General features: G+C 47.4%; 1 protein-coding gene across 4 annotated transcripts in view; it reads right to left on the reverse strand.

The window, feature by feature from the left end:
* Positions 1–17,460, reverse strand: part of ST3GAL3 (ST3 beta-galactoside alpha-2,3-sialyltransferase 3) — a 345,449-nt gene that overhangs the window by 5,706 nt on the left and 322,283 nt on the right. For all 4 annotated transcript variants that reach the window (XM_040360921.1, XM_040360919.1, XM_040360920.1 and 1 more), the window contains one exon: positions 10,643–10,789. In XM_040360921.1, coding sequence (XP_040216855.1) covers positions 10,643–10,789 — 147 coding nt within the window. The remainder of the gene's footprint in view (positions 1–10,642; positions 10,790–17,460) is intronic.

Here is a 17,460-nt window from a genome sequence, read left to right on the forward strand (position 1 = left end):
AAAACAGACCTGACAGTCAAACTGTCGGAACCGACACAGCATTGAAATTTCCATTTTATAGTGGTGTCTAAACAGGGATCAAGAAACCCCCAACAACCTCTGGTATCCTAGGATTCCTCCAGAGGTTGTTAGTGGCCCCTTGATGTCAATTCTGCATTTTCTAGTAATGTCTAATGCCGCGTACACACGATCATTTTTCGGCATGAAAAAAACAACGTTTTTCGGCATGTAGAAAAAAACTTTTTTTCCAACTTCATCATTAAAACAACGTTGCCCAGACACCATCGTTTTAAAAAAATGTTCTGCAAAGCGCAGTGACGTACAACACGTACGACGGCACTATAAAGGGGAAGTGGATGCGGATGACGCCACCCTTTGGGCTGCTTTAGCTGATTCCGTGTTAGTAAAAGACGATTTGCGCTTTTCTGTCTGTTACAGCGTGATGAATGTGGTTACTCCATTATGAACGGTAGTTTTACCAGAACGAGCGCTCCCGTCTCATAACTTGCTTCTGAGCATGCGCAGGTTTTTAACGTCGTTTTAGCCCACACACGATCATTTTTTACAACCCGAAAAACGACATCATTTAAAACGTCGTTAAAAAATGCAGCATGTCTGAAAAAAAAAAAAAAAAAAAATGTATTTTTTCAGAACCCAAAAAATGATGTGAAGCCCACACGCCATAATTTTAAATGAAATTTTTTTAAAACGTTGATTTTTTCATGCCGAAAAATGATCGCGTGTACGCGGCATAAAACAGCGATTCTCAACCAGGGTTGTTAGGGGTTCCTTGAACTGTTGCTAATTGACCTTCCATCTGCATTTTCTAGTAGTGTCGAAAACAAAAATTCTCAGTCATGGTTCCTCCAGAGGTTGCTGGGGGTTCCTAGAGTTGTTGGTAATTGACCTCCCCCTTCTGCATTTTCCAGTAGTGTCTAAAACAGCAATTCTAAACCAGGGTTCCTCAAGAGGTTGCTAGGGGTTGAATTGTTGCTAATTGACCTCTGTGACAGACTCACCCGGGACATCCCCGGACCCTCTTATGTCTAAAATCATCCTATGTCCACTAGGGGCATAGGATGACTGAGAAATTATATATTGGACTACCTGAGATGGGATTATTATGTAATTATTATCCACAATATATTCCAGGATATCTGTAAGGAACTATTTACTGTTTGTTGATTCTGAACTCAACGGGTTAATTGTAAGAGTGACTCATTTATAATGTTGGGACATATACTGTTAGATGCTAATGTCCTCACCTCCAGCCATCTGTCTGTTCTCTGTGCTAATTGACCCGGCTATTGTGTGAAGATGTCCTGTGTTTACACTTATGATAATGTGTATTGTATAGCAGTTGAGCGAGGAGACGTGACGTCTACCATGAAAAGGTCATATCTATGAGTCGCCTAGTCTGGGTAAATGATTAGTTAATTAGCTCATGTTAATATATGTTCTGGTTACCTCCTCTAACTGTGTATAAGATTGTGTATTTGGTTCCAATTAAATACTCCATGTTCAGCAGACAAACAAGTCTCGTCTCGTTGTGTGCTTGTGAGCAGCTGGAATATCTGATATCTATATCCAGACTGATAGGAAGTGGTATATGATGGAAGCACTCAAGCGGAGTGTGGGACGTTCCGTTACAACCTCCCATCTGCATTTTCTAGTTCCTTTCTGGGGGTTTCTTGAGTAGTTATTTGACCTCCCCCTTCTGCATGTTCTAGTAGCGTCTAAAACAGGGATTGTCAAACAGGGTTTCCTGGAACCCTAGGTTTCCTCCAGAGGTTGTTAGTTAGGGGTTCCTTGAGCTTTGGCTAACTGACCTCCCATCTTATGATGCCTCCATGGTTCCAGGTCGGATGCCACTTGGCAGAACCAGTGCTATGACACAAATGAACATTTAGCTGTCTGTGGCATTCTGACCGCCACTGCGAGAATTGAATTCTTCATAATGACCACCGATGTAAGAGGAATTCTTCCCACTGACCCCTGATGAAAGTAATTTTTTTACAAGACCTGAAATTATTTCAAGGACTACCCTGGGTTGAAAAGGGGCGAGAAAGACCGGTCTAAATCATCATAAAGCTGAGTTTTATGATTACACAGTGTCGGGGGTTTATCTCCTAGTTGAGATGGGATTATTCAATGAGTGCTAACCGCCTTGTTTTCAACAGAAGAGCTATTGTCATGGTCAGGCTCGGGGACCAGTAGCTATATAGTGGCTGAACTCTCCTTTAAGCCCCACGTCCAATCACTGTCCAAATCTTGCCGCCTCAACCTCCGCAACATCTCCAAAATACGCCCCTTTCTAATCAATGACACCACAAAGCTCTTAATTCACTCCCTGGTCATATCTCGCCTCGATTATTGCAACTCCCTCCTCATTGGCTTACCCCTACATACTTTACCCCCTTTCAATCCATCATGAATGCTGCTGCCAGACTTATCCACCTTACTAATCGCTCTGTGTCTGCTGCTCCTCTCTGTCAATCCCTCCACTGGCTTCTGCTCACCCAACAAATTAAATTCAAAATACTAACGACTACTTACAAAGCCATCCACAACTCTGCCCCACCTACATCATTGACCTAGTCTCAAAATACCAACCAACTCGTTCTCTTCGTTCCTCGCAAGACCTCCTGCACTCTAGCTCTCTCATCACCTCCTCCCACGCTCGCCTACAGGACTTTTCCAGAGCCTTTCCAAGCCTATGAAGCTCTTTACCCCAATCTGTCCGTTTATCTCCTACTCTATTGTCTTTTGGACGATCCCTGAAAACCCTTCTCTTCAGAGAAGCCTATCCTATCCACAACTAACAACTGTATTTTCATCTTGTCCATCTGATCATCCCCCACAGCTACCACCCATTGTTCCACTTGACCCCCCCTTCTAGATTGTAAGCTCTAACGAGCAGGGCCCTCTGATCCCTCCTGTATTGAATTGAATTGTATTGTAATTGTACGGTCTTCCTCGATGTTGTAAAGCGCTGCGCAAACTGTTGGCGCTATATAAATCCTGTATAATAATAATAGCAGTAGAGAGGCTCCTACTGACCAGTTGGATAAGTGGACAAACATGTCACTGTAAGCCAGGGTCCAACAGATGATATAGCAGGTGGGGATCAAGTACAAGTATAGTCGGTTAACAGGCCAAAGGTTCGGTAACAAGTGGTTGCAGGTTGGGATCCAGCAGAAGCGTGGTCGTGAAGTGAAGATAAGAACAGTAGGAGAGAAAAGAGCAAGATATTGGCTGGAGAGAGCACAATAATTTGGCAAGCAAGAAGTGTAAAGGCATGGCTTTATTAGGAGGTTCATGGGAGGAGCAAAAAGTTCAAGGTTCAAGAAAAACAAGACAAGAGGCAAGGTTGTCTTATAAGATCAGAAAGGGAGCTGACCAGCATCTCAGGAGGCTCAGCAAGAAGAGACATTGCCAGACAAAGCAGAGGTCACAGGTTCAAACCTGGGTCCCGACAGCTATAATGGGTCCATGCAGCCCTTATTCTACAGAATTGAATGGTCTTTTCAGGTGGCTAAAATGTTTTCTGGTCTTATCCATGTTTTACGGGGAAAGTTTTGGTGCCAAAACTGCACCATACACAAAAAAATCTTGCTAAAATTTCTGGTTAAAAACTTGAGAGAAGTCTATGAGTTGGAATAAGGTGAAGATGAGCAGATGAATTGCCCAGAGCAGCGTACTAAACAGGCCCGGTGGCCCCCCGATGAGCAGGTTGGGTATACAGTGACCGATGAAGGCTATTTGTGAAGTGATGGATTGTCCTCTCTCCCTCCTTCCACCGGCCCCGTGATTGTGATCTAATGGCTCGGGGAAGATTAATACGATTATCTGTGTGCTGCCTGGCTTGTTGGGATAAGTGAATGAGATGGAGAGTTAGTTATCTGTCTGAATGAGAATCACCGGCAGCTTGGCATGGTGACATATGGGCGATTAATCTCTCTCCCCGCTGATTTAGTGCTCCCATCCGCCTGCTGAGCTCCGGTTTGCTCAGGCCAGACGTGAACAATAAGGAATTAGGCGCTCGTTCTCCTCTACGAGTCTCTAGTAAATGAAAACGGAGAGGTAAATATCCGATGACAATGGCATGTCATTATCTTTATGATGACTTGCAATCTGTTATTATAATGCCGTTCCCTCGGGTCTTTCTTCTTCCAGTCTCACATTTCATTACAGGGCCTCTTTATTCATTTTTCTGCTTGTTAGGAAATGGCGAGCCGGCCACAGGCAAAGGTTCCCACAATGTATGTACACGTTTGAGGTTCCCACAGTTGCCAGTCCAGATCGTTCGCACCAAGGTTGCACAGATACATGAAGAGTCCAGGAGACGGTCAGTCCAAGTTCTTAGCCTAAAAATGACCAAAGCTGAACCCCAGCATCTCCAAAATGTGGTGCAGCTTCTCCCAGAGGTGGTGTAGGATGAGTGAACGGACTACGAGGGTGCTTCATCAGTGACCTCACAGTGCATTGAAAACTTTAAGCTGTCTGCCACAGTGGCAGACAGGACCAGGGCCATCTTAATAGAATCAAGGGCCCCTGGGCAAAGTAATGCTCTGGGGCCCCTACAATGATGACAGTGCAGGTAAACAGACATCAAGTAGGTAGGAGGCAGATTGCCTCCCCTGTGTATCTATCACTCTCAGTGCCATCATGGGCAACCCAATTTCGGGGGCAGCGTAGGCTCAAAGACCAGCTGCTTTGGGGAAAGTGCAGGGGCCCCCCCTGGGCAGTGCCCAGGTGTGCCCTCTCATTAAGACAGCCCTGGACAGGACATGTAGAATATTCATTCACAGATGCTAGCGAGTGAAAAATGTGGACACTGACTATCTTTTGTACCATGTCCACAGTCTCTGACCATTTCTTGTACAACATCTGCAATCTCAGACTATCTCCTTGTACAAATGTCTGCAGTCTCTGGCCATCTCTTGTACAAATGTCTGCAGTCTCTGGCCATCTCTTGAACTATGTCTGCAGTCTCTGACCATCTTTTGTGCCACGTCCGCAGTCTCTGACCATCTCCTATACCATATATGCAGTCTCTGACCATCTCTTGTATGTCTGCAGTCTCTGACCATCTCTTGTATGTCGGCAGTCTCTAAACATCTCTTGTATGTCGGCAGTCTCTAAACATCTCTTGTATGTCGGCAGTCTCTGACCATCTCTTGTACAACATCTGCAGTCTCTGACAATCACTTGTGCCACGTCCGCAGTCTCTGACCATCTCTTGTACCATGTCCGCAGTCGCTGACCATCTCCTGTAGTAGGTCCAAAGCCTCTGACCACATCTGAAATCTCTGACCATCTCCTGTATCATGCCCGCAGTCTCTGACCATCTCCTGTATCATGTCTGCAGTCTCTGACAATCTCCTGTACCACGTCCACAGTCTGTGACCATCTCTTGCACCACGTCCACAGTCTCTGACCATCTCTTGCACCACGTCCACAGTCTCTGACCATCTCTTGCACCACGTCCACAGTCTCTGACCATCTCTTGCACCACGTCCACAGTCTCTGACCATCTCTTGCACCACGTCCATAGTCTCTGACCATCTCTTGCACCACGTCCGCAGTCGCTGACCATCTCCTTATAGTCTATATCAGAGGTCTCCAAACTGCGGCCCTTTGCATTCTTTTATCTGGCCCTTGGGGCATTATTCACCACACTGTCAGCAACAGTGGGGCATGGTCCCTACCACTGATACCGAGAATGGTGCACTAGTCCTGATACTGACAACAACTATGGTGCACTATTCCTCCCATTAATGCCAATAACGGGACACTATTCCTCCCACTGAGACCAATGATGGGGCACTATTCCTCCAATTGACACCAACTATGGGGCACTAATACACCCCCTAATACCAATGATGGGGCATTGTTAGATCCCACTGACTCCAGGAAATGTTTTACTCCCCCAGTGGCCAAAGTCTGGCCCCCTAAAGTTTGAAGGTTAGTAAACTGGCCCTTTGTTTATAAAGTTTGGAGACCCCTGGTCTATATTCTGTTGTGTGTTTGTTGTCTCTGAGTATTCACTTCATTTTATGTGCGGCTCTTTGGTGATGATGTTGGGGGCCACACTTGAGGCACCTCGTATCAAGAGAGTTGACCACTATTGCCGGGGTGGGAAGGACAGAGAGGGGTGTAAATAAAGTATCTGGTTGTTTGTAGGGCCGAAACAACTAATCGATTATAAAAATAGTCAACTATTTTCATAATCGATTAATCGGCCAGTTGATTAGTTGGCCTGCATATAGAATGCATTATTTGTTTATATATCAGGAAATACAGTGCAGCACACATACAGCTCAGTACACCATCCATACATGTCACTAAGTGCCTGAAAATTTGTGAATGTGAAAATGTGAGGAGCAATGCCTCATGGGACATATAGTCCTAGGCAGGAAGTGAGTGGTTCTAAAGGCAGAAGTTTTTTTTACCTTGCTATAGCGGGTGCTCTATACTATACTTTGCAGCTTGCTATTGAGGCACTCTGAAGGCAGGAGGAGTCAGAAGCATCGGTGAGGGACCCCAGAAGTGGAGGATCTGGGCTGCTCTGTGCAAAACCATTACACAGAGCAGGTAAGTATAACAAGTTTGTTTAAAAAAAAACATTTTTTTAAAGACTCTGTGCAGGAAAGATCAGCATCTGAACCCAGAGAAAGTGGAGGTAATAGAAGGCATGACAATTACTGTAGTTGGTTATTTATATTTACCACTGAATATGGATATTTAAGAATAAATTGCCTTTTTTTTTTATTTACATATTAACTAAATTGTACACCACACTTTTTTTTAAGATTATCCGATTAGTCGATTAATCGAAACAATAATCGGCCAACTAATCGAATATGAAAATAATCGTTAGTTGCAGCCCTAGTTGTTTGAATCTCTTGGGCTCAGGTGACTGCTCAGGACCAGGGCCAGACTTACCATTGGGCTTGACTGGGCTCAAGCCCATGGGCCCCGGCCAATAGGGGGCCCCTATTGGATGCACCACGGGAGGAGGAAGCAGGAAGAGGAGCTAAGAAGTCCATCTAGCGATATCCCACCCCCCAATCAACAACCATGACCAATCGGCGGCACTCTACCCCCTGCTCAACAACTTTGTTCGAGCAGCGGAACCCCCCCCCCCCCCCAGCTCAACAACTCAGGTTGGCCCACTCTCGGCTCCAGGGGGCCCCTTTAACACTCAAGCCCAGGGGCCTCCGACACACCAAGTCCGGCCCTGCTCAGGACAGACACACACACACGATCCTCCATACAGGAAAGCAGATAACGAAGGAAGTGTGAACACAAATGAGTTTAGTAATTGCAGCCCCGGAGGTAGAAGCGTCTATTGATAACCAGGGCCCTGTTCATCACCCTCCAGTAAAGATAAATCTCTTACATTGTGTACAATCGATCTGAACTATCCCGGTCATGCTTCGGCTAATGTGCGGCCATTCATCTTTCTGACACCTGGATGTGCAGGGAAGGGGGGGGAGCGGAGAGCCTGGGGTGTCTACAGTCACACGTCTGATACTAATACAGTGCGGTGTGAAGGGCCACAACGGACAACCACTTATTCCCCAGATTAATGTAAACCCTTCAGGAGAGAAACATGGAGAGGCTTCCAATGGTGACCCCGCTCCCTGAAGAGGACCCTCTGGGCTCAGGTCACTCACTGGTCAGCCACTGACCTGGAACAAGTCTACAAATTAGGACTCCAGACATATCTGGGACTTTCCTCCAATTCTGATCTTGTTTTAGATCCGCAACTCAAAGTACTGGAGGCGGAAACAGCCAGCAAACTAGCATTTTCAGGGTTTTTTTTCCCGGACAAAGTTGAAATATTAGAAGAACAGATGTGGGGACTGGGAAAATGTAGGCAGTGGCGGGTCAAGGTCATCCTGCTGTGACTGGCTCGGCCTTCTCTGTACAGCACTGTGGTATATGTCAGAGATATATAAGTATATAATAATAATAGTGTGTGACTGTGGGGGAGGGGACATTAGAGTGTAAGCTCCTCTGATACAGAGACTGCTGTGACTAGCTGGGCCTTCTCTGTACAGCACTGCGGTATATGTCAGAGCTATACACATGTTCAGTATAATAATAGTGTGTGACTGTGGGGGGGGACATTAGAGTGTCAGCTCCTGTGGTACAAAGACTGATGTGACTGTGGGAGGAGGGGACATTAGAGTGTAAGCTCCTCTGTACAGAGACTGATGTGACTGTGGGAGGAGGGGACATTAGAGTGTAAGCTCCTCTGGTACAGAGATTGATGTGACTGTGGGAGGAGGGGACATTAGAGTGTAAGCTCCTCTGGTACAGAGACTGATGTGACTGGCTCAATGATCTCTGTACAGCACTGCGGTATATGTCAGAGCTATATAATGATAATAATATTAGTGTGTGACTGTGGGGGGGGACATTAGACTGTAAGCTCCTGTGATACAAAGACTGATGTGACTGTGGGAGGAGGGGACATTAGAGTGTAAGCTCCTCTGTACAGAGACTGATGTGACTGGCTCAGTGATCTCTGTACAGCACTGCGGTATATGTCAGAGCTATACACATGTTCAGTATAATAATAGTGTGTGACTGTGTGTGTGTGGGGGGGGGGGGGCATTAGAGTGTAAGCTCCTGTGGTACAAAGACTGATGTGACTGTGGGATGAGGGGACATTAGAGTGTAAGCTCCTCTGTACAGAGACTGATGTGGGGATGAGGGGACATTAGAGTGTAAGCTCCTCTGGTACAGAGATTGATGTGACTGGCTCAATGATCTCTGTACAGCACTGCGGTATATGTCAGAGCTATATAATGATAATAATATTAGTGTGTGACTGTGGGGGGGTACATTAGACTGTAAGCTCCTGTGATACAAAGACTGATGTGACTGTGGGAGGAGGGAACATTAGAGTGTAAGCTCCTCTGTACAGAGATTGATGTGACTGGCTCAGTGATCTCTGTACAGCACTGTGGTATATGTCAGAGCTATACACATATACAGTATAATAATAATAGTGTGTGATTGTGGGGGGGACATTAGAGTGTGGGGGCCTGTGGAGCCCTCTGATGTGGCCTACGACCGCCTGCTCTGGAATGGCTGGTTGGCAAACCCATATTGCAGGTTGCCGACTTGCCACCCCAGAGCATCAGTGGTGTGAACGAAGCCGGCGGTAGAGGAAGCAAGCGGCTTTTCAGAAAGTGCATCACACCTGCAGGATATAATAGACGTCTATGGCAAAGTGAAGCTAACCGGTGGGAAAACCACAGATACACTGCGCCGCACCCACGGTGTCTGTAGACCACAAACCATCAGTGTAAAAGCAGCCTTGGGCCCCTCTCACGTGATCGTCCGACCCAATCGGACCCTCCATTCACCTCTATGGAGTGGCAAATGTAAACAGACTTTTGTCCGTTTACACCTGCCTACCTCCTATCCGATCTGCTAAAAAAAAAACAAAAAAAAAAAACAGAAGTAGATCCGTCCCCTTCCATCTGATTGGATCAGAGGGCCCATAGAGTAGATTGGTCTGTGTCTGCTTTGCATATGCAGACTGGACACAGACCTGTCACCTGCCCACTCCGCTTAAGTGGACCTCGGCCTTCAAAAGGTTGGGCACCCCAGTCCTAGGGGGTATATCTGATGTGGGGAGGAGCCGCGAGAGCCGCCGGGGGACCCAAGAAGTCATGAATCGGGGCCACTCTGTGCAAAACGAGCTGCACAGTGGAGGTAAGTATGACATGTTTGTTATTAAAAAAAAAGAAAAAAAAGTTTTACAATCACTTTAAAGACACATTAAAATCCTTCTCTTACCCCTCTTCCCATCAGTCCATTATTGAATGGTAGCCCGATGAAGCTGACGAAACGTTGGGAGGCGGCGTGCTGACGTCACCGCGTATTGTTTACCTGATACAGGCTGTGTATCGAGCGGGTCGGCTCATATTTTATTCGTTTGCCTACATTGACATGTAAGTGTAATTTTACTGATTTCGATATTAAACCAAGACGTTATTACGCTATGTGAGGTCTTTTTGTTTCTTATATCCCTGGATGACCTATCGAGAGATGTATCTGTAAAGACAAGTCACTAGGATTTCACCGCTGTTGCTGTCCATTGCTGTCTATGGGATATCCATTCATGCCTCTTATGCGCTGTTTGATCTCTCTTAAACCGGAGATCAATTTTATTTGGTAAGAGGCTTTTTTATCGTTGGTGGAGGATCTTTCTGTCCAGCACTTTTCCTTGTGGATTGAGTTTATCACCTGGGAGAATTTATTTACTTGCCTTTGTGGCGGGACATATTATTCATTGAACTTTATGTCACTTTTTGTTCACATATCACTTATTTAGCGCGATCTCTTCCTTTTTTGCAGACTGGACACAGACCTGTCACCTGCCCACTCCGCTTAAGTGGCCCTCGGCCTTCAAAAGGTTGGGCACCACAGTCCTAGGGGTATATCTGACGTGTGGAGGAGCCGCGAGAGCCGCCGGGGGACCCCAGAAGTCACGAATCGAGGGCCACTCTGTGCAAAACGAGCCGCACAGTGGAGGTAAGTATGGCATGTTTGTTATTAAAAAAAAAAAAAACAAGCTTCACAATCACTTTAAAGACACATTATAACCTTCTCTTACCCCTCTTCCCATCAGTCCATTATTGAACGGTAGCCCAATGAAGCTGAACGCTGCTTCCTGGATGAAGTAGGGGTTCAGGATTCGGATCTCGTGTGGCTCCCGTGGCACCCGAGTGGCAACCGACTTCCAGAAACCATCAGAAGCGCTCTGAGAGAGAGAGAGAGAGAAATGGGAGAGGACCGGTGAACATTCCTGCCCCAAGATGGAACAGACAAGAAAATATATTTGCTGTTGTACTTGTAGCGATTTATTTTTCGAATTACATTCTCTTCTCCCTATCGTACAACTACCACAAAACTGATCACAGGATTTCCTTTTCATTATTCCTAGACTAGTCCATTGCAATGTGTGTGTTGGTGTTCAGACCAGGGGCCAGATTCACGTAGGAGAGCGTATCTTTGCGCGGGTGTAGCGTATCCTATTTACGCTACGCCTCCGCAACTTAGACAGGCAAGTGCCGTATTCACAAAGCACTTGCTCCGTAAGTTGCGGCGGCGTAGCGTAAATCGGCCGGCGTAAGCCCGCGTAATTCAAATGTGGAAGAAGTGGGCGTGTTTTATTAAAATGAGCCGTGACCCCATGCAAATGAAGCGCCGATTGTACGGCGCATGCGCGCGCATGCTCAGTATCACGTCGAATTTACTCCCTAAGATACGCCGGCACAATGCCTGTGACGTGAACGTAACCTACGCACAGCCCCATTCACGTACGACTTACGTAAACGACGTAAAAAGATACGCTTGTTCCGATGTCCATGCTTTGCATTGGCTGCGTCTCATATAGCAGGGGTAACTTTACGCCGGACGTAAGCCTAACGTAAACGGCGTAGCGGGCGCAAGTACGTTCGTGAATCGGCGTATCTACCTAATTTACATATTCAACGCGTAAATCTACGGAAGCGCCCCTTGCGGCCAGCGTAAATATGCACCCAAGATATGATGGCGTAGGAGACTTAAGCCGCTCGTATCTTGGCCAAATTTATGCGTAACTGATTCTAAGAATCAGGCGCATAGATACGACGGGTCACATTCTGACTTACGACGGCGTACGTGGAGATACGCCGTCGTAAGTCCTTTGAGAATCTGGCTCCAGATCTTGAATCTCTGTGTGGGTCACTTCCAGCCATCAGGGTGCTCATCATTCCCTAAGAAATTCACACCGGACTATCACAGGTGAGATGAAAATGCTTTGCATTACACCCCTTTCTATAAGACCCATCACACTGAAACAGGGGCGAGACCACGAGTCATGGGGCCCCAGAGCAAACTTCGGTTGGGGCCCCACCGGCAACCACTCTTTAGCAGCCAACAGGCTCTGCATTCACACCTCAGCGTTTTGAGTCGCCGGCAGATTTCAAAATGCCCGGGTGTGAATGACAAATCGCAGAACGCACATTTGGAAGTTGGATTTCTGTTTTGGGGGGGGTTTAGTTTTTTTTTTGGAGGTGTGGTCCTAAACTTTTGATCAGCTGAAAAACAGCCTGTTTCAGTTTATTTGTTGTTTTAATTAAATTGAATGCTCAAAAAATGTTTTGTCTCACTCTCATTTCTTCTTGTTGCAAGTTGAAGCTCTACTTGGAACCTTGTTAACCACTTCCCGACCTCCTCATGTACATATACGTCAGCAGAATGGCACGGACAGGCACATGTACGTACCTGTACGTCCTCTGCTAGACGTGGGTGGGGGGTCCGATCGGGTGTTTTTAGCCGCTCCGTCGCGATCGCTCCCCGGAGCTGAAGAACGGGGAGAGCCGTATGTAAACACAGCTTCCCCGTGCTTCACTGTGGCCGATCCCGATCGATGATGTCATTCCTACAGCCACACCCCCCTACACTAGTAAACACACACACAGTGATCCCTAAATGTTACAGCGCCCCCTGTGTTTAACTCCCAAACTGCAACTGTCAGTATACAATGCAATTTAAATGCATTTTTTGCTGTGAAAATGACAATGGTCCCAAAAATGTGTCAAAATTGTCCGAAGTGTCCGCCATAATGTCGCAGTCACGAAAAAAATCGCTGATCGCCGCCATTAGTAGTAAAAAAAAATAAAAAAAATAAAAATTAAAAAAAACTATCCCCTATTTTGTAAACGCTATAAATTTTGCGCAAACCAACCGATAAACGATTATTGCGATTTTTTTTTACCAAAAATAGGTAGAAGAATACGTATCGGCCTAAACTGAGGGGAAAAAAAATTATATATGTTTTTGGGGGATATTTATTACAGCAAAAAGTAAAAAATATTGCATTTTTTTCAAAATTGTCGCTCTATTTTTGTTTAAAGCGCAAAAAATAAAAACCGCAGAGGTGATAAAATACCACCAAAAGAAAGCTCTATTTGTGGGGAAAAAAGGACGCCAATTTTGTTTGGGAGCCACGTCGCACGACCGCGCAATTGTCTGTTAAAGCGACGCAGTCCCGAACTGTAAAAACCCCTTGGGTCTTTATGCAGCAATATGGTCCGGGGCTTAAGTGGTTAAGATCCAACAATGTAAAATATGATTTTTTGTTATTTTTCAAGTGGTCTTAAACTTTTGATCAGGACTGTATTTTTTGTTTTAGGAAAGTCAAGCCTGGCTTCAGGTTTTGAATTAAAATCAGCTGGTTCGGGTTACAGGTACAAGCTAGTCGCAGGTACGGGTTGGGTGGCGCGCTGCAGGAACACGCGAGTACAAGTCTTCCAACTGACACTTCCCTCTGGCCTGAGGATACGCACCTTCCCCATTGTTTTATACCACCATAAAAAAAAGACAGAACTTGTTCCAGCAACTCCACAGTGCCAACCATTGAGGTGTTGGTATGTTTTTTGTACACGAGACGTCTGGTGGATTGGGGTATTCTGAGCATGTATTACAATACGGTCAATGGCGATGTTCCTAACATGAGGTAGGGATGTGTTGTCTGTAGTCAGAGAGGTAACTATATTACTCTTTTCCGCAAATAAAGAATTGGGTGTTGCAGACAGGGGGGTGGATTCAAGAAGCAATTGCGCCTGTGTAACCATAGGTTACACAGCGCAATTGCTTACTTGCCCCGGCGTAACGAGTGCTCCTGATTCAGGAACCTCGTTACGCCGACTGCAGCCTAAGATCTGCGCGGCATAAGGCTCTTATGCCCGCATATCTTAGGCTGCATTCTTACGATGGCCGCTAGGTGGCGTTCCCGTTGTGCTCAGTGTATAGTATGCAAATTGCATACTAACACCGATTCACAACGTTGTGCGAGCCCTGCGTACGCAATTTACGTTGTTTACGTACGGCGGTTTTCGCGCAAGGCTGCCCCTGCTATTAGCAGGGGCAGCCCATGTTGCGTATACCCGTCGTTCCCACGAAATTTGAATTTTACGTAGTTTGCGTAAGTGAATCGTGAATGGCGCTGGACGCCATTCACGTTCACTTTGAAGCAAATGACGTCCTTGCGACGTCATTTGCCGCAATGCACGTCGGGAAACTTTCCAGACGGAGTATGCGCTCTACGCTCGGCGCGGGAACGCGCCTAATTTAAATGATTCCCGCCCCCTACGGGATCATTTAAATTGCATGCTCTTGCGCCGGGCATTTTTCCGGCGCGCCCGCGCAATTTACGGAGCTTATGCTCCGTGAATCGAGGGCAGCACAAAAAAATTGCGGGGGCGCAGGGCAAAATCGTTGCCCTGCGCCTCCGTAATAAATGCGCAAATCTCTTTGAATCCGGCCCACTGTTTGTCAGGTATTGGGATTATATGGACTGATGGACAATTTACACTATATTGTCAGAAGTATCGGGACGCCTGCCTTTACACGCACATGAGCTTTAATGGCGGGATCTCTTTTTTCCCCCCATCAGGAAAAAATCCTGGCTGGAAAGCCGTTTGCCTGTATGGTTTTCAGACGGGTAAAAAAAAAAAAGCACATGCTCGGAAACAAATCAACGCATGCTCAGAAACACAGAACTTAATTCTCGTGGCTCGTCGTAGTCTTTTACGTCACCACGTTCTTGGCAGTCAAAAGTTATGTCAGTGTTCCCAACCTACCAGATTGAAATTTACTGGCATGACACCCGAAATTTACTGGCGCCGCCACGTTTTTACTGGCAGTTACTAAATGACATTTTTAGATGCAAATTTCAGTATTTAGGCTACAAACAAGTACGCTAGACAAACAGCAATGTGATTTAAGGTAGATATTAAGGTAAAAAAACATATTTTTGTTATTTTCGATATAATAAGGGCAAATTATTTAGTCACAGCACCCCCTGCCTCCATCCCCCTCTTTCACCAACACCCCCTGCCTCCATCCCCCTCTGGCACCAACACCTCCTGCCTTCACCCCCCTCCGCGGTGCCACAATCTCCACCTGCCTCTAATCTCCCCCTGCCTCCAATCTCCCCCTGCCTCCAATCTCCCCCTGCCTCCAATCTCCCCCTGCCTCCAATCTCCCCCTGCCTCCAATCTACCCCTGCCTCCAATCTCCCCCTGCCTCCAATCTCCCCCTGCCTCCAATCTACCCCTGCCTCCAATCTACCCCTGCCTCCAATCTCCCCCTGCCTCCAATCTCCCTCTGCCTCCAATTACCCTTTGCCTCCAATCTCCCCCTGCCTCCAATCTCCCCCTGCCTCCAATCTCCCCCTGCCTCCAATCTCCCCCTGCCTCCAATCTCCCTCTGCCTCCAATCTCCCCCTGCCTCCAATCTCCCCCTGCCTCCAATCTCCCTCTGCCTCCAATCTCCCTCTGCGTCCAATCTACTCCTGCCTCCAATCTCCCTCTGCCTCCATTCTCCCTCTGCCTCCATTCTCCCCCTGCCTCCATTCTCCCTCTGCCTCCATTCTCCCTCTGCCTCCATTCTCCCCCTGCCTCCAATCTCCCTCTGCCTCCAATCTCCCTCTGTGTCCAATCTCCCTCTGCGTCCAATCTACCCCTGCCTCCAATCTCCCTCTGCCTCCATTCTCCCTCTGCCTCCATTCTCCCCCTGCCTCCATTCTCCCCCTGCCCCCAATCTCCCTCTGCCTCCAATCTCCCTCTGCCTCCAATCTCCCTCTGCCTCCAATCTCCCTCTGCCTTCAATCTACCCCTTCCTCCAATCTCCCTCTGCCTCCAATCTTCCCTAGGCCCCCTGCCTCCATCATCCCCCTCTGTGGTGCCACCAACAACCCCTGTCTCCATCCCCCACCCTCTGCGGTGCCACCATTCCCCTCTGCGGTGCCACCACTCCCCTCTGCGGTGCCACCAACACCCCATGCCGCCAATCACTCCCTGCCTCCAATCACTCCCTGCCTCCACCCTCCTCTGTGGTGCCACCACAGCCACCATCACCCCCTGCCTCCAATCTCCATGCGCAGTTCCAAGCCAAACCAATCTCGGCTAATTTTACTGGCACATTCCCGCAACCACGGACATTTACGAACGTGGGGAAAAAAGTGCAGTTTTTACGAACTGTCTGTAAAAATACGGACGGTTGGCAACACTGGTGAATGTGTGTATACAAGGCAGGCTTGATAGGAATTCCGTTCGGGAAAACCGTTGTTTTTTTTATCCGTTGGGAAAACCGCTGGTGTGTACTAGGCAATACAAACGACCCCCTGATGTTAGAGCAGGCACTTTTCTTTTGGGTCTAGCCCTGTACAATGGAATTCTGGGCCAGATTCTCTAAGAATCTGCGGCGGCATCGCGTAAGCTATTTACACTACGCCGCCGCAACTTACTGGAGCAAGTGCCGTATTCCTCAAGCACTTGCTCCGTAGTTTGCGGCGGCGTAGTGTAAAAGGCCTGGCGTATCTCCGCGTAATTCAAAGGGGGCGGCTTATATTTAAATTAAGCGGGCCCCCGCGCCGATCGAACTGCGCATGCGCTGGGCTAAAAATAGCCCAGTGCGCATGCTCCAGTTCTCGACGGAAAACGTCAATGACGCCGACGTGTGCGTCATTGACGTAAAGTCGTATTCAAGAACGACTTACGAAAACGACGTACCCGACGGGAAAAGACGACGCGGACCCGACGCCATACTTAACATGGCATACGGCGGACTGGCGTAAGGTTACCCCTCATATAGCAGGGGTAACCTTACGCTTACGCAAACGACGGTTACGCGACGCGATTTCGTTCGGGAATCGGCGTATCAGGCTCATTTGCATAAACAAATGAGACCTGAACGTAAACGCCACCTAGCGGCCGGCGGCGAATTACATTTAAGATCCGACAGTGTAAGTGACTTACACATGTCGGATCTTCAGCGTATCTATGTGAAAATGATTCTAGGAATCACTCGCATAGATACGCGGGTCAAAAACAGAGATACGACGGAGTTTCCTGAGATACACCGTCGTAACTCTTCTGAGAATCTGGCCCTCTGATTTTCAGCGGCGGCTGACTGGCAAGCGCTGGAACCAAACTTGCACATTCTGCTTCCATCTGTACAAACATGTTGCGTTGCTTCCTCCTCCCGTCACGTTTCTCGGCACAGATTCTAATGAAGGTATAGAATCGCTGCGCCTTGCCTTTGGCGATGCACAGCTAGAGAGCTCCAAGTGCCTCGGATTATTTTCTAGGAAGTGATTTCTATTTATGTACAACTGAAAGGAGAACACTGACAGCAAACTGACAATCCAAATTTAAAGCCTCGAGGATCACCTTTCATCGTGGAGGTTTTCCGTGTCCCAGACTGATGTGTAATGGGGAGCGCAAGCAACAGGATTCTAATGGGGGAAACAAGCAGACCTTTAGGGGCAACCACAGAGTAGGGACCATTCCCGGGTACACAGCCTGAGCAGAAAAGCCTGTGAGCTGCCAGCATGTTGCAGAGGAGGACCCTCGCTCTGTGTGTGGAAGCAGCGGTCTCTCG

Source organism: Rana temporaria, chromosome 7, assembly GCF_905171775.1.
Source record: "Rana temporaria chromosome 7, aRanTem1.1, whole genome shotgun sequence".
Taxonomy (NCBI): domain Eukaryota; kingdom Metazoa; phylum Chordata; class Amphibia; order Anura; family Ranidae; genus Rana; species Rana temporaria.